Below are 17,158 nucleotides of genomic sequence, written 5' to 3'. Positions count from 1 at the left end.
TGGTTCTTAATGTTGACCCTTTCTTTCCATGCTCCCAGCACCCCACAGATGAGGAGGGGTTCACCCAACCACCTGGAGAGAAAAGCAGTGAAAACTATCAGATTGTCAAAGGGGTGAGTAGTCAGGGCTGAAGAGAGTCAGATGGAGGTAAGAGAGACTAGAATATTCGGAGAAGGAGATGTGGTTCTAGGAGGGGATTCCAGAAAGGGAATTAACACTTCAGATTCATATACCTCCTCCAAGTGGTCATTTGAATTGGCGATGATCCTTGGCTACCAGTGGGCATAGTACGGTGTGTAAGTAGCTTTTCTTCTGTCTTCCCATCAAGCAACTTTTTAATAGACATATATCTACTTATCTGGATAAAGCATTTTTTAAGTGCTTACTATATGCTCTAGAAATACCTCTTTTGAAATGGTGGTTCTTGCTGTAGATTTGGGGAGAAAATGTAATAAAATATAATAGATGATGTTATCTGGCTTTTTATTAGGATTTTTTTTTTTTACATTAAAGCTTCAGATTGGATTCTCTTAAATTCAGTTTAACTCAGTTTCATAATTAGTTAATTCCTTCATTCATCTATCTATTCACCCATTTGTTTCTCTGTTAATTAATTTGATGAGAAGAATTAAGACATTTCATAGTTTTTCTCAATGATTCGTCTTCTGGTAAATTCTTTTCCCATATGATTACTTTTTTTTCTTTTAAATAATCTGGAGCCTGGCATTCACACCCAGGAAGACACAGGTTTACCTTTTCTAGGGTTTCCTGTCCCTGCCTCATGACCAGCTTGGTATATATAATACCAATGTGTTTTCAGAGTTCCTATTTTCTCTTATTTCCTCTCTACCCGCTTCCTTCACCACTGTCCCCCTAGATCCTTGAACGACTGAACAAGATGTGTGGGGTTGGCGAGCAGATGCGGAAGAAACAGCAGAGGCTGCTTAAGAACATGGATGCCCATAAAGTCATGCTAGATCTGCTACAGATCCCATATGAAAAGGTGGGAATTGACTGCTAAACCAGTTCCCACCCAGATCCTTAACCAACCTTCAACTCTCACTTCTTTCTCTGGTTCTGCCCCTCTATCCTAATTCTCACTCACTCATCACCCTGACCTAAACCTTAATCCTCAAATTAAATACCTTCCTCTTTTCCCTGACAATGACCTTTGGTAGATCACTATGATTCCATCACTGAGGCCTGACCTTGTCTCTGATCCCTGATCTCTCACCTTCACACTGCCTCCTAGTAATAATACAGCTATCCTTTCCACTGTGGTTTTAATATATCCTGGGCAATATAATAAATTTTGGGGGAGTTTTGATAACTGCCATACATGACACAGAAAAAGCTTAGAAACTCAGAAATGCATAAAATAGATAGGAACATATATTATTAAAATAGTTTGTCTTTGATTATCATAATAATTTAGACTTCTCTTATTCAGAGGGAAGGCCAAAATTTTTATATGAATTTTCCAGATTGTGGGGCCACTCCAACCCTAACCCCTGTTCTGTGGAACTGTAATAATAAGTACTTACTTTTATAGGAAGTTAGGTGGTACAGTGGATAGAGTTCCAAGCGTGGAGTCAGGAAAACTTATATCCTGGATTAAAATCTGACTTCAGATACTTACTGCTGTGTGACCCTGTTTGTTTCAGTTTCCTCATGTGTAAAATGAACTGGGCAAGGAAATGGCAAATCATTCCATTATCTTTGCCAAGAAAACTATATACGCAGTCACAGAGAATCACCACAATTGAAAAACTACTGAATGACAATAATATAAATTACTTTATGTTGATGTTGACTAGTCTTCAGAATATTTTTTGAGAGGCACATAGTGCAAATACTATTATTCCCATTTTTATAGATAAGGAAACTAAGTCTCAGAAAAATCAAAAGCCTTTTTCAAGGTCATTCAGCTCAAGCTCAAAGCTGGGTCTCCAGATCCCAAATCCTGTGTTTTCTTCTATTGCATCAGAGATCACTCAGTGATCTCCCCTCAGAAAATGCATTTCTTATCCTGGCTTTCAGCCCCAACATTTTACCTGGATTCTGTTCTTATCTCCACGTCTGACATCTTAGATTTTAGTCTAACCTCAATCCTGACCTTAATCTTGATTCTTCACTTTGATCCCTGACCATTTGTGCCAATCTCTAATCTTTTGCTTCTACTTTGACCCTGACTTAAATCCCATTCTTGATCCGTTTCCCAATTCATATCCCAGCTCCAGTCTTTATCCTTGCCCATCAGTGGGGAATCTTTCCTTGGGACCCAGCATCCCTCCCTTCTTCCTCCTCCTGCAGGGTGATGTGAAGATGATGGAGATCCTCCGCTATACTCACCAGTTCCTGCAGAAGTTCTGTGCTGGAAACCCTGGAAACCAAGCCCTGCTCCACAAGCATCTCAATCTCTTCCTCACCCCTGGGGTAAGGGATAGATAGGAGCCTTGGAGGAGGAACAACCTCCTAACTGGAGAATAGGGATCAGAGGGTCCGGGAGGAGCAAGACCTGAGGCTATTTAGGGAAGAAGTATTCAAGGGAAAGAGCGTGAAGAGAGAGGAGTATGAGTGAAGGAGAAGTAATGGGGTATTAATGGAAAACTAGAGGCAGGAAGGCGGAGGAAAAGCATTTATGAAGTGCCTACTATTTGCCAGGCTCTGTGCCAAGCTCTGGGATACAAAGAAAGGGAAAAGAGAACCAGATTCTGGATTACAAATTTTTTCTGGCCTCATTTGCTTCATCTTTAAAATGAAAAAAGCTGGAATAGATAACTTTTTAAAAGTAAATCTTTTTTTTTTTTAAATGTCAAGTATATATATATTTTTCCTATCTTCTCTTTCCACACCAAAAGAAAGACAAAATACTTGAAATAAATAAACATATTCAACCAAAACAAATTCACCCACTGTCCAAATCTAAAAACACATATCCCATTCTGTGTGTTAGATAACTCTAAGATCCTGTTCATTTCTTGATCTTTGATTCTATGATTTTGGGGTGTGAAACACTGCTGGGACAGACTTATGAGGGAAGAGAAAGGTGACTAGGATCCTTGTCCTGGCCTGCCTATTATTACTTGGGCAAATCACTTCATAAAACTGTGTATATAAACTTGAAAGGACCTTGCTCCAATTCTTTCATTTTGTAAATGACAAAAGTGGCTTGTTCTAGATTACATAGGCAGTAAATGACAGCCAGGATTCGAACACAGGTCTTTTGTGACTCCAAATTCAACCTTTTCCCGACTCTATCTTGTCTCTTTGGCCTCAGTTTCCCCCAAATGAGGGTCAGTTGGCCATACGATTTCTTTCTTCCCCCATGGGTCTGATTTCTGAGTCTAGGTCTCCAAAATAATGGAGACTCTGTGGAAGGACTCGGGGTCCTTGGAAGTCTTGGAAGCCCCAGTTGAAGTAGTCAGGATTTCAAGTTGGAGACTGGGTTCCTGTGATGTCTCTGGAAGAATGATCAGAGAACCAGACGAAGGTGGGGTTTCTCACTCCTCTACTTGGCAGCTCCTTGAGGCTGAGACTATGCAGCACATCTTCCTAAACAACCACCAGCTTTGCTCGGAGATCAGTGAGCCTGTCTTACAACACTTTGTGCACCTGCTGGCCACCCATGGGCGACACGTGCAATATCTGGACTTCCTGCACACTGTCATCAAGGCTGAGGGCAAGTACGTCAAGAAGTGTCAAGACATGATCATGACAGAGGTGAGTGGATGTGGCAGGACGGGTGGAGGGGAGGAAAGAAAGTGGGGCTCAAGCCTGGATTGGAGCCAACAGATCAAGGAGAGGGAATGGCTCACTCACAGTGGAGGGGAGCTCAGGTGGAAGGAATGTGGGTGGTGAGCTTTCCTGGGGGCTTGAAAGGACTCAGATAGCAGGGGAGTAGAGCTCAAAAACTCAGGCAGGAGAGGGACTTCCTTGGGATCAATTGCTATTCCTTTTCCTTTGCAGGGAACATGAGTCTGTTGCATGGGGTGTCTTTGTTTAAGAAAAGTTTAGAGTCCAGAGGGAGAAGTTATGGAGGTGAAGGAATCTAACAAAGTGGCTGATGCCCAACTAGGCTAGTTCTCGGAGGGCAGGGAATCAGGACTGCTGTGGTTAAAGAAAGTCAAGGTCCTGCACTCCCTGCACTACCACATTTGGAATAAAAGATTATAAGTTCAAATTCTAGTCCTACTAATTATTTACCTATATGATCCTGAGTAAGTCAACCTCTTTGGGCCTCAGTTTTTTCATATATAAAATGTAGAGTTTGGGTTCTAAGGTCCCTTCCAAATAAAGTACTGCGCTTCTGAACCCTTTTCTTTTTAAATAGTATTTTATTTTTCCAAATACATGCAAAGGTAGCTGTCAGCAGTCACTTTTGCAAAACCAAATTTTTCTCCCTCTCTTCCTTCCTCCTCCCCAAGCAATTCCATATAGGTTAAATATGTGCAGTTCTTATAAATTCGAAAAAAAAAATCTAAATTTTTCTAAACATATTTCTATATTTGTTATGCTGCATAAGAAAAATCAAATGAAAAGAAAAAAAAAACATGAGAAAGAAAAAAACAAGAAACAAGCAAACACCACCACCACAAAAAAAAAAAAAAAGAAAATACAATGCTTTGATCTACATTCAGTCTCCATCATTCTCTCTCTGGATGTGGATGCTACTTTCCAGTTTCTTGCCACTACTAAGAGGACTGCTACAAACATTTTTGTACATGTGGACTAGACCCTTTTCTTTCAGAAGAGTCCAATCTCAGACACCAGGGTCTGAGGGGCTTCTGGTGATAAACTCTTCATCTTTCCCTCTGTCCCACAGCTGACCAATGCAGGGGATGATGTGGTGGTGTTTTACAATGACAAGGCTTCTATGGCTCACATGTTGGAAATGATGAAGGCAGCAAGGGATGGAGTGGAGGACAATAGTCCCCTCATGTATCACATATCCCTGGTGGATCTTCTGGCTGCCTGTGCTGAGGGCAAGAATGTGTACACTGAGATCAAGTGTACCTCTCTACTGCCCCTGGAGGATGTGGTCTCTGTGGTGACTCATGAGGACTGTATCACTGAGGTACCCTTTCTGTCTGCCTGAAGGAGGCTAAAAAGAGGAAGGAAGTGGGGAAAAGGGAGAAGGAGAGGGAGATGAGCAGAGAGACAGAGGGAGATAGAGAGAAGTGAGAGAGAAAGAGAGAGAAGATACTGGAGAGGGATAGGAAGATGAAAGAGGGAGATGCTGGAAAGATGGAGACAGGAAAAGGGAAAAGTAGAGAAGGAGGGAGGGAGGAAGAGATGGAAGGAAAAGGAGAAGAGAGGCAGGAAATAGAAAAGAAGAGAACACTAAAAAATGAAGAGGGGGAGAGAGATGAGGATAGAGCAGTGAGATGGAGGCAAGGGAAGAGTTGAGAGAAGAAAAGAGTTGGAGAGAGGAAGAGATGGGAAATCAGAAGATAAGAAACTGGGAGAGAGATGAAGATAAGGGAGAAAGGAATGGAGAAGGAGAAAGAAGGAAAGAGATAGTCAGGAAGTTATAGAAGGTAAGAAGGATGGAAAGGGAGAGGGAGAATGAGAGAAAGTAAGAAGGAAAAAGGGAAAGGATAAGGGAGATGAGCTAGAAGGGAGAAAGTGAGTCATGGAAAGAGAGAAAGAGGCAGAGGAAAGAAGAGGAAGAGGCAGAAGGAAGAGAAAGAGGGAGACTTGTGAAACTATAAGGAAGAGAGAGAAAGGAGGGAAGAATGAGGGACATTAAGGAAAGGAGAGAGGGAAGTTGACATTTAAAGGGAAGGAAGGGAATAAAGCAGAAGAGATAGAGAGGCTGAGGAAGAAGATCATTGTATCTGCCCTGTCTTCTGACATTTCCTGTTCTTTCACTTCCCCCTCCCTGCTATTCCCCAGGTGAAAATGGCCTATGTGAACTTTGTCAACCACTGCTATGTAGACACCGAGGTGGAGATGAAAGAGATTTACACCAGTAATCATATTTGGACTCTCTTTGAAAATTTTACTTTGGACATGGCTCGGGTCAGTGTGTTATGGAAGAAGCATCCAGGCATATGCAGGGAAGCCTTCCTTCTCCCCAGATAAACACGCCCTGACACACACTCTCCCAGGCTTCTGCCTCTTCTCCACTCTTCATGCTCCCTATGGAGAGTTCTTAATTGGGGAGACCACCTTGCGCCATTTCTTTCCTGTGGTGGAGGAGAATCTTACCAAAGAAATCAGGCCTCAAAGAGAATGGGCTTTGGGTGGATGGATTCTCTCTTCCTCTCTATTCTCTATGTAGGAGGATGGTGTACCTGGGTTGAGTTGTGGGAGGTTGGTACTGAGGAAGGAGGTTGGTGTGGAAGCCTCTGAGTCCTTTGATTCGAGAAGCAAGAAGGGATGGGGTGTAGTACTGGCAAATGGGGAGGGAGAATCCTGGGGCAACATGAATTCAGGGACTCTCCCTGCCACTCACGCTCTTGCATCCATTGTCACTTTCCTTTCAAACCCCCAGGTCTGTAAAAAACGAGAAAAGCGTATGTCTGACCCGACTCTGGAGAAGTACGTTCTGACGGTGGTGCTAGACACCATCAGTGCCTTCTTCAGTTCTCCCTTCTCTGAGAACAGCACCTCTCTACAGGTGAGCGTCATTCCTAGAAAGTGGTCACTGACCTTCCTCTGCTCAACTCTGATCTTGCAAAGTCACTTTTTCTTGTGGATCCTCAAATTCTTCAACTGGGAAATAAAGGATTTGGACAGGATGCCCTCGTGACTCTATGATCTATTCCCTTGATTCTCTCCATCTCTCATCTCCATCGTCCTCTTTCTTGCCTCTCCTCTTTCTCTCCTCTCGTCATCTCTCTTTTCCTGCTATCTCCTATCTTCATATCTTTCTATCCCCTTCCTTTCTAAAAGCTGAAGAAAAGCTGGAAACACATTACTGGATTTGAGATGCTGTGTTACCTTGAGGACAATGTTATCCTTCTCTGGACCTTAGTTTTGTCCTTCCGTAGCTTGGGGGTGGGGTGGGTATGAGGGAGGTTTGAGGGAGGTTTGACAGGGTGATCAATAAATCAAAAAATTATGAATAGCAATAACATTTCTTGGTTGCTGTTCAGTCACCTCACCTATTTGTGGTTTTCTTGGCAAAAATATGGTTTATAGCTCATTTTACAGATGAACGTCCTGAGTACAGGAAGGAATCTTCTTGACTCCAGGTCCAGTGCTCTATCTATTGCACCACTTAGTTGCCCTTACTTTGTGAATTTAGTCAGTTCCTTACTATTATCTGCTTTGGTAGAGGAGGTACTCCGAGAGGATGAGATACACCCCTTTCCCTCAAGATGGAGAGAGCTCCAAAAGAAACCAGAATAATAGATAAGACACAGTGCCTGCCCTCAGGACAGGACACACTCCCCATTTCAACAGTATAAATCAATACAGGTTGGATGCTACGGGTTGAATGGAGGTGATTCAGGGTGAGTGAGGTCACTCAGAAAAGTCTTCCTGGAGGAACTTAGCTTTCAGAGTGAATTTGAAGAATGGGACACACAGATTTATTGAAAGGAAAAACAGCGTGGTGTATAGAGCCCTAGTCAAACTACAGAAGAACTAGGTTTGAATCTCAGATATTTGCAAATAGGGTAACACTGAGTAAATCACTTAATTTTTCTGGCCTGTGATTTTTCATCCCCAATAAACGAGTGAATGAATGAATAAAATGCAAAAAATGCCTTTATTAGCCTGGATGCCACCTAAAGTTTCTTCTAGCTCTAATTCTGTGGCCCTTTTAGAGGATTTGGGAGGAAATCGAAGAAATTGGGGAGGGGTTGGGGGACAGTGATGGGGTACAGTTTTCCAAAATTTGAGGGCACCTCTGCATTGGCCAGAGACCTGCCCTTTCCTCCAATGGTTCCTGTCCCTTTTCCAGACACACCAGACAATTGTAGTTCAACTTCTCCAGTCCTGCATGCGGCTGTTGGAGTGTCCTTGGCTGCAGCAGCATCACAAGGGCTCAGTGGAGGCCTGCATCCGGACCTTGGCTATGGTTGGTAAGGCCATCTCTACCCCTGTCCTAGACAGATAGGAAAAAGAGAGGGGAAATGAGAGAGAAAAAAAAGACTATATAGTACAGAGGAGAGGGGGAGAGACCTCCTTTGGTCCTTCTTAGATCCAAGCAAACTTGGATCTAGAATTTCACCATGGCATGTCTAGGTTCTGGACTCCCCCACATCCAGGGCACAGGACAAGGACACAAGAAATCTAACCAGCTACATTTACTCTTTAACCAGTGGAATCTTTCTGTCTTCCACCACCTTACAGCCAAGAGCAGGGCTATCTCCCTGCCCATGGACCTGGATGCCCATATCAGCTCCCTCCTCAACAGCAACGCCACCTGTGCTATACAGCGTAATGCTTCAAGCTACAAGTCTTCCACCCGTGCCTTCCCTCGGGTCACTGCCACTGCCAACCAGTGGGACTACAAGAACATCATTGAGAAGCTTCAGGTAGGCAGAGGAAGGGCCAGCCTTACCCATGGGCTACTGACTCCACGAGGGGTTTTTTGGCAAGGATGCCAGAGTGGTGTGCCATTTCCTTCTCCAGCTCATTTTACAGATGAAGAAACTGAGGCAAATAGGCTAGGGTCACACAGCTAATAAGTGTTTGAAGCCTAATTTAAACTCGAGTCCTCCAAACTCCAGACCATAAAATGCTCCCTCTAGTTGTCTCTAATGATAAGCATCTTCTTTTTTAAAATGTAGATATTGCTAAGAGAATTAATATTTATTATAAATTTATTGTTAATATTTATTAAGCTATTAATGTTTTAATGCTAATAACTTGCTTCCTTCTATATCTTGGACTTCCAGTATATATAACCTGTTGGCTAAATGTGTTGTGCTTGAGAGTTTGTTTTTAGCAAAAATATTTTTTACCTGATTTTTGCCCATGAGCTGGCAGCTGGCATGAGCTTATAGCCCTAACCACTAGCAGTAATGCACTAGCATTCTGAGTCTTGGTGGTATCCATGATTGCAATTGTAAAACAAATTCATATAGCCCTGCTTGACATGAGTTTCTGGTAACTTGGCGTATTGTGGAAAAATTAATTTTTCTTTACTCTGTAGGTAGCAGAGAGTAGCCCACTGAGGGAATGCAGATTTTGATGGTCGTGGAGGAGAAAGATAATTTTGGGGGGTATTCCTCTCATCTCAAATTAATAAATTAATTAACAAGCTTTTATTAAGGACCAATAAATACCACCCACTCTGGGGCCATGGCTTGAGAATACAAAGATAAAAGTCTAATAAACCCTGCCCTGAGGGATTGCAGAGTGGTCCTCCCCAGCCCTTGAAGTCATGTTTTTCCAGCGCTTTTGTGTCCCTTGGGCAAGGTTTGAAAACGGTGTCCCCTTTGTATTCTCTGTCACAGTAGGCTTTGAGCCTTCACTGAAATGTAGCAGTGTCCAATTCAAATAGAAACTGATACCTGTAGACCACACATTGACCTACAAAGCCACAAATCGACACTATCTATATAATATTGTGTCTTACTCAGTTTGTTAAACAGTCCCCAGCTTCATTTTAATCTGGTTCAGTTTGCTCCTTGGGGAGTTTTGCAGGCCACATATGGCTTGACACCTCTACTGCAATGTGCCTCCAGGGCACGGGGAACAGAGTTTTGTGGCATTAATCAGTTGGGGCTTTTGTAAGAAAGAATAGGAAAAGGCACTCCTTGCTGTGCCCCTCCCCCCTCCCCTGCTGTCCCCCCTCCTGGGTGCTGTGCCCTGGGGAGACGCCCATTTCCCTATCCCTGCTCCTGGGGGCTCAGGCTCTGGGTCTATCTCCTCTTCACTGATGCTTGGGGCTCCACAGGACATCATCACCACCCTTGAGGAGCGGCTGAAGCCACTGGTGGAGGCTGAGTTGTCGGTGTTGGTGGACGTGCTGCACTGGCCGGAGCTACTCTTCTTGGAGGGGAGCGATGCCTATCAGCGCTGTGAGAGTGGAGGCTTCCTGTCTAAGTGAGAGGAGGCCCAGCATTGGGAGGCAGGGGCGATTCACCTTGGCCCACTGGGCAGCACCTAGGAAGGAGGAGATGTGGGATGTGGGAGATTTGAAGCTCAGTCAGGGGTGGGTAAAGTGGAGGGAAATTGGGAAGGGAGAGACCTGTGCAGAATAACCAGGTATTCTAGTCAGGAGAGACAAGGGCAGTCGGCAGAAGACTCTGGGCGTTCACACCAGGGAGCCTAGAGGAGACTGCATCTTCCCCAAGGCCCTGGAGCAACAACAGTGCTTCTAGAGAGGAAGAGGGTTAGGGATATTTGGGAAGCTGTATGGTCTTCTTATCCAGATAGGATTGGGTTACCAGGGATGGGAAGAGGACTTGGAGGGATGCAGGAGAGACCATTGGCCGGGAGGCATGTGGAAACTGGAGATGAGTGGATGGGGTCTGAGCCTCCTTTTGCTGGTCTGGTACCCAGGCTGATCCAGCACACAAAGGACCTGATGGAGTCCGAGGAAAAGTTATGTATTAAAGTGCTAAGGACCCTACAGCAGATGCTGCTGAAGAAGAGGAAGTACGGGGATCGAGTAAGTGTAGGACCTGATAAGTGAAGATCCAAGACTGGCCATAGCTCTCCTCTCCTTCCTTCTCCCCCCTTCCTTTTGGGCTATTTCCACCATTTCTACCTCATCTTCCCATATTCAAAGAACAGGGGGTATCAGAGCTGGAAGGGACTTACTTTAATGATCATCTAATCCAGTGGTTCTTAATCTTGGTTTTTTTTTTTTTTTTTTGTATCATGGATCCTCTTGTCCTTTTTATGTAAATAATATTTTTATTTTTTTCCAATTACATGTAAAGATAGATTTCAACATACATTTTTTATAAGATTTTGAGTTGCGAAATTTTCTGTCCCTTCCTCCCATCCTTCTTCTTCAAGACAGCAGACCATCTGATATAGATTATACACATACAATCTTGTTAAACATATTTTCACACAGAGTACTTTTTAAATGCATAAAATAAAATATATAGGACTGTAAAGGAACCCAATTATATTGAAATTCAGTTACTGAAATGTTGAAAAATAAATTTAAAATTCCCATGTTAAAAAATCTCTGATCTAGGCCCCTTCTTTTTATAGATGGGGAAATTGAGAGCAGAGTAGAGAAATGACTGTCCCAATGAAAATCACCAAACGGGCTATGGTGGAACTGATACCAGAATTGAGGTCTCTTAGTTCCCAGCTCGGTCTCCTTTCCTCTGTGTTCAGAGGACCCCTCGGCTGCTGAGATTTAGTTCATTCTGTATCTCTCTGACCTCTGGCCCATGTCTAGCCTGGGAAATCCCTTTCTTTTTTTTTGAAACACAATTTGACAAAGTTAGATTCTTCTTTAGTCATTTTTCAGTCATGTATGACTCTTTATGATCTCATTTGGGGTTTTCTTGGCAAAGATACTGGAGCAGTTTGCATTTCCTTCTCAAGCTTATTTTTATAGATGAAGAAACAGAGGCAAACAGGACTAAGTGACTTGTGCACATAGTAAGTGTCTGAGGCTGGATTTTGAACTCAGGAAAATGAGTTTTCCCGAGTTAAGGTGAGAACTTTATCCACTGCACCACCATTGCAACTAGTGTCAACTTATAGAGTTAAGATTGTTATCCAGCTTGTTGGGACTCATTCAGATGTTTCAGATCTATTTGCCAATGCTGTACAAATTTCTGGGCCTAATAATTCCCTCTTTCATTTTAAATAGCATATGACTTGGCTACCATTTGGCCCTGCTGTCACGCCTTTTTCTTCTCCCTAACAAAGAAGTATTCATCAGTGTATAATGTGCACACAGGGAGACTGCCAGTATGCCTCTACATAATTTTGTGTGATCCTGGGGCAGGCATTAAACCTTCCAATGTCTCAGACAGTTTCCTCAGAAAATTTTGAGAAAGTTGCCTATTTGTATTAGTGGAGGGAGTTTCGACACTGGAGGTTCTAAAGGGAACTCACAAATCTACCTCCTCCTCCTGTCTGTCTGTATTTCTCTCTCACACATACATACACATACCTCTGTTTTCTGAGGCTTGATTTCCTCACCCACAAATTGGGAATAATTATACTTTTTACAAGACTATTTTGAGGAAAGATTTGTAAACCTTTGAGCATTACAGAAATATGAGCTGCTATTATTATATATAGTGATTTTTATCCATAGTAAAGAAAGGGCTGCAAAGAGTGAATCTGAAAGCTCACCAGGGATCTGAGGTTAACAAAATGCTTTCTTTATAACAGCTCTTGAGACAGGGAATAAAAGTGTGAGGAAACTGAGTGAGGCTCTGCTCACTCTGAGAGATAAAAGGGTCTTGCTCACAGCTTTTCAGTAGCACAGCTCTGAGTATTGGAGTCGGAGTATCCCGGCTCTAAGGCTGCTAGTCTTAGCATCATACCACATAGGCTTCCAAATCGACCAAGGAGGTTGGCCCTGGAGAGGTGGTGGGTGGAAAAGTGGAACCCTGGGGGCTGGTGGGACTACTCCAGTGGCACAGGTCAGGGCTCACTGACTGCTTTTCAGGGCAACAACCTGCGGAAAATGCTGCTTCACAATTATCTGCAGAATCGGAAGTTGAACTCCAAAGGGGATATCCCAGACTCCGTGGTCACAGGTAGAGGATGGGGTCCTGCCTTCCCTCTTCTCTTCTCTCTGTAGGATCTCAGCACCACATGGTCCAGAGTAGAGTTGAGAGAGAATTGGATCGAATGTCACAGGTCTTGGATTTAAATATCTTTACCTTCCTGGTTCTCGGTAACTTCAACATTCAAATGAGGGGTGAAGGGCTAGACTAGATGGTCTAAATCTAAGGTCCTATTATCTTCATCCTGAATCCCCACCAGCTGACTTAGTTTGAGGAGAAGGCTGGATGTCCCCAGACTCAGATTCTCATGTCCTGAACTTAGATAGATAGTCTCAACCTGTGTGGGGGAGTGGGGGAGGTGGGTGGGGGGGAGGGGGGAAAGGAGAGTCTCTTCCTTGCTTTTACCACTCTGAGCTCACCTGCCTTCAGCACTGGGTACTCCCCCTGTAATATCCCCTTATTTCCCAGCCTAGAAATCTTTTCCAACCTCCTGCTTTCCCAGTTTACAGGCTCCCCCCTATACCCATAGCCCTGAAGATCCCTCTCCAAATCCCCTAAATCTTGCCTGCTCTCCTAGGCTTCATCCCTTTCTCAACAAAGACCCCAATATTCTCTGTCCCCCATGTTTAAGGGGTGCTGGGTTCCCCCAGAATGCTTTTTTTACTCCCTATCTTTGCCAACTTGCTAAGTTCCTAAAAGAGCCTTTTTTTTTTTTTTTTTTTTTTTCTCTGTCCCTGGTCTGGCTCTCCCTCCAGGCCAGGATCAGGACTGGTCACATATTGCGGCAATCCAGTGCCGGCTGGATAAAGAAGGCGCTACAAAGCTGGTGTCAGATCTGATCATGAGCACAAAGAATGAAAAGATCTTCCAGGAGAGCATTGGACTGGCCATTCGCCTGCTGGATGGAGGCAACACTGAGATACAGGTCTGGTGCTAAAGCAGGGCTGGAGATGCTGGAGGGCGGGGAGCAGAGGACCTTCATCAGATAGGACCCTGGAGATGTATTTTGGTCCTGGGTAGCTTTCTAGTTACTTCCTGTAACTGATATGTCCTGGGCCTGACCCATCTGTGTCCCTTTTCACTGTCCCTACTGTAGTTTACTTATATTCAAGGTTTAATCGGTCTTTGCCTCTTCTGAACTCTGACCCCACAGCCATGTCTTGGCTTTCTCTGATATCCTGCAGAGTTCCCAGTAAGGAGAGAGGGAAGAAGCATTTATTAAGAGCCTACTATGTTCCAGACACTGTTACAGGCTTTATGAATATCATCTCATTTTCACAGAGCCGGGCACTCAGTAGGAGCTCAGTGACGTGATTTACTTGGGCAGCGGGAGAGCAAAGCTCCCTGAATGTCTGAGACTAGTGCTGAATCTTTCCTCAGTTTTTTTTTCCCACCCCTACAGAAATCCTTTTATAATCTGATGACGAGTGACAAGAAGTCAGAGAAATTCTTTAAGGTGCTTCATGACCGAATGAAAAGGGCCCAACAAGAGACCAAGTCCACAGTGACCGTGAACATGAATGACTTGGGCAGCCAGCCCCAGGAGGACAGGGAGGCTGGGGATGCTGGAGGCAAAGGTCAGGATTTGGGCATACAATGGTAGGGCTTGGGGTAGGGCAGGGGCGGGGAGAGAGAAAGGTAGGAACTGGGGGCTAGGGACTGGGGGGGGTGGGGGGGAGCTGCCTGGAAGGAAAGAGTTTCCATAGCAGGTGCTCTGCCCTGCTCCAACTTTCATCCTTGACTTTTATCGCAGGGCGCATGGCATCCTTCGCACTCCCAAGCCCCACTTCCCGTTACTCCTTGAGTGCCAGCTTCCGCAGGGGCCACGAGGTGGTTGATCGGGGACAGAGTAATGAGATGGGAACCTCTGTGCTGATCATGCAGCCCATCCTACGCTTCCTGCAGCTGCTGTGTGAGAACCATAACCGGGACCTTCAGGTGAGTGCCTGCCCTTATCTGGCCTTGAACTTCTGGGTCTATCAGGAGGTAAGTTGGGGCTGCCAGGAGCAGGGGGGTTGTTAAATTTGGGGTGTTTCCTATGGAAAATGAAATCTCACTCCCCATTTCCATGAACTGACATCTGAGAAAAATGTACATTCGGCACTGGCTCTGGCTGATGCATATTGAAAAAATATCTCACTTGATCCCCATACCAGCTCTGTGTGATAGGTAGTGTCCATTTTACAGCTGAAAAAACTGAGGCAAACAGAAATTAAGTGATTTTCCCAGGGTTACATAGTTAATAAGTGTCTGAAACTGGACTTACCCTCAAAGCTCAGCACTTTGTGCATTGTACCATCAGCTATGTGGAAGGAACGAGCTTCTTTCTTGTGCTCTTGCTCCCTCTGGGGGCAGAGATTTTGTATTTTCTGGGAAAAACCACTGGACTTGGAGTAGAGGGGGGGAGGGGGGATGAGGAAGGGGGAGTCTTTGTTCTGATTGGCTGCCTCATCCTGGGCAAGTCACTTAACTATTGGTCCCAGTTTCCTTATCTATAAAATGATACTTGAGTTATACCAGGGGTTCTTAATTTTTCTGTGACAGTGATCCCATTAACAGTCTAGCGAAATCTACAGAAAGCTTTTTTTTTTTTTTTTTAAAGAATAATGTTTTTAAGTACACAAAATAAAAAACAAAATACATAGATTAAAAAAGACCGATTTTTAAGTATCAGCTTTACACACACACACACACACACACACACACACACATGGAGTATATAAAGTTATCAATATATATATATATATATTTTTAAGTTCATAGATGCCAGAGCTAGATGGCCTCCTCTCTTCCAGCTCAGTGAGCCAATACAAATTCTTCAGTTTCTCCATCTCTAAAATGAGTGTGCTAATGCTTGCTCCTCTTCAAGTTAGCCTGAAGAAAGCCTGTTGTATCTTGTAAAACACTATATGTGAAGTCAAAACAGAGCTGTTATCCTCCTTGCAAGTTTTTTCTGGTGCAAGTGTATGTTTGCTATCCATGCCATGACCTCAAAAGCCATCCTGAATTACAGATGTTCTTACTTTTTTTTTTTGAAAAATCTATTTTGATAATTGCATTTCAATACAATTGGTATTCGTTATAATCCTATGTGTCTTATTTTATTCACTTAAAAACATTATTCTTTTTTCTCAATAGTATTTTATTTTTCCAAATACATGTAAAGATAGCTTTCAACATTCATTTTTGTAAAACTTGGAGTTCCAAATTTTTCTCCCTCATTTTCTTACCTCCCCCCTCCCCAAGATGTCCAGAACTCTGCTAGAGATTAAATATGTGCTATCTTTTTAAACATTTTCCATATTTGACTTGAAAAAAGCGTTCTGTTGGTACATGATTCAGTGCTCCTTCTTCCCCATGCCCCGGGCAGCCCTCTGGACATCATCCTGTGTCTGTCTCCTTCAGAACTTCCTTCGCTGTCAGAACAACAAGACCAACTACAATTTGGTGTGCGAAACGCTCCAGTTCCTGGACATCATGTGTGGCAGCACCACGGGCGGCCTGGGACTGCTGGGCCTCTACCTCAATGAGGACAACGTGGGGCTCGTCATCCAGACGCTGGAGACGCTCACTGAGTACTGCCAGGGACCCTGCCACGAGAACCAGGTGTGGGCCCCAGCCCCTGGGGAAGGCTGCGGGGCCGGGGGGAGGGGGGGAAGGCCAGGGAAGACTGTACTGGATGTGGCTCTGTCCTGAGGCCCTCCGTCCCGTCTCTTCGCACAGACCTGTATTGTGACTCATGAATCGAATGGCATTGACATTATCACTGCCCTGATCCTCAATGATATCAGCCCCTTATGCAAGTATCGCATGGACCTGGTGCTGCAGCTCAAGGTACAGGGTGTGTGTGTGGGTGGGTGTGTGGTTTAGAGAATAGATGGAAGGCAACCTCAGAGAGAAGGAACTGGGAGAACTAGGAAAAACTTTCTGCCAAGGAAGCCAAGAATTCCAGGTTGTCCTTGTTCAGTCACGCCTAACTGTTTGTGAGGCCAGTCGGGTTTTCTTGGCAGAGATCCTGGAGTGTTCGCCATTTCCTTCTCCAGCTCATTTTGTAGAGAGAAAACTGAGCACACTGTGCTGAGCATAATCAACTTATTAGTAAAATGCAGATTTGCCAATAAATAGGAACTTAACCACTTCAGCAAAAAAAAAAAAAAAAAAGAAAAAAAAAGACCCAGATGAGGGGGACAGCTCTTCTTCATGGTTTTGGGAAGTACAGAACAAGAATAAGACTTCACAGGTGGGGATTAAATTATGGCTGGTTACAAGAGCCTGGCATCACGAATGGCAAAATCAGTATTGAGAGGTGGGGGACAATAGGGTTGGGAAATGAAAATGGGCTAGCAGCAGTCTCCTCCTTCCCTCCTGTGAATAAGAAGTCTTCTTCGTCTGAATTCTCCTTTAAGGTCAAAGATAGTGGATCAGGCTTCTTTGGATAACAAACCAGGCATTCTTGACACAGGAATAGAACAAATAGAAAACTGGATTTCTAAACTTAATGCGAAACAGACCAACTGAATTCTGGACTAAGTTCAGAGACA

The 17,158-nt window shown here is 44.0% G+C and overlaps 1 protein-coding gene across 1 annotated transcript in view; it reads left to right on the top strand.

Annotated features, from left to right (window-relative positions):
- Positions 1-17,158, top strand: part of ITPR3 (inositol 1,4,5-trisphosphate receptor type 3) — a 117,249-nt gene that overhangs the window by 79,046 nt on the left and 21,045 nt on the right. The window contains exons 27-43 of the mRNA XM_074311250.1: positions 39-113; positions 878-1,003; positions 2,314-2,436; positions 3,523-3,723; positions 4,826-5,077; positions 5,899-6,024; positions 6,500-6,625; positions 7,916-8,036; positions 8,308-8,492; positions 9,860-10,008; positions 10,468-10,576; positions 12,557-12,647; positions 13,373-13,542; positions 14,020-14,194; positions 14,371-14,555; positions 16,023-16,223; positions 16,341-16,451. Of these exons, the coding sequence (XP_074167351.1) occupies positions 39-113; positions 878-1,003; positions 2,314-2,436; positions 3,523-3,723; positions 4,826-5,077; positions 5,899-6,024; positions 6,500-6,625; positions 7,916-8,036; positions 8,308-8,492; positions 9,860-10,008; positions 10,468-10,576; positions 12,557-12,647; positions 13,373-13,542; positions 14,020-14,194; positions 14,371-14,555; positions 16,023-16,223; positions 16,341-16,451 (2,526 nt within the window). The remainder of the gene's footprint in view (positions 1-38; positions 114-877; positions 1,004-2,313; positions 2,437-3,522; positions 3,724-4,825; positions 5,078-5,898; positions 6,025-6,499; positions 6,626-7,915; positions 8,037-8,307; positions 8,493-9,859; positions 10,009-10,467; positions 10,577-12,556; positions 12,648-13,372; positions 13,543-14,019; positions 14,195-14,370; positions 14,556-16,022; positions 16,224-16,340; positions 16,452-17,158) is intronic.

This window comes from Sminthopsis crassicaudata, chromosome 4 (assembly GCF_048593235.1).
Source record: "Sminthopsis crassicaudata isolate SCR6 chromosome 4, ASM4859323v1, whole genome shotgun sequence".
Taxonomy (NCBI): Eukaryota; Metazoa; Chordata; class Mammalia; order Dasyuromorphia; family Dasyuridae; genus Sminthopsis; species Sminthopsis crassicaudata.
The sequence above is the reverse complement of the archived record's forward strand: the minus strand, read 5'-3'. Positions and strand labels throughout refer to the sequence as shown.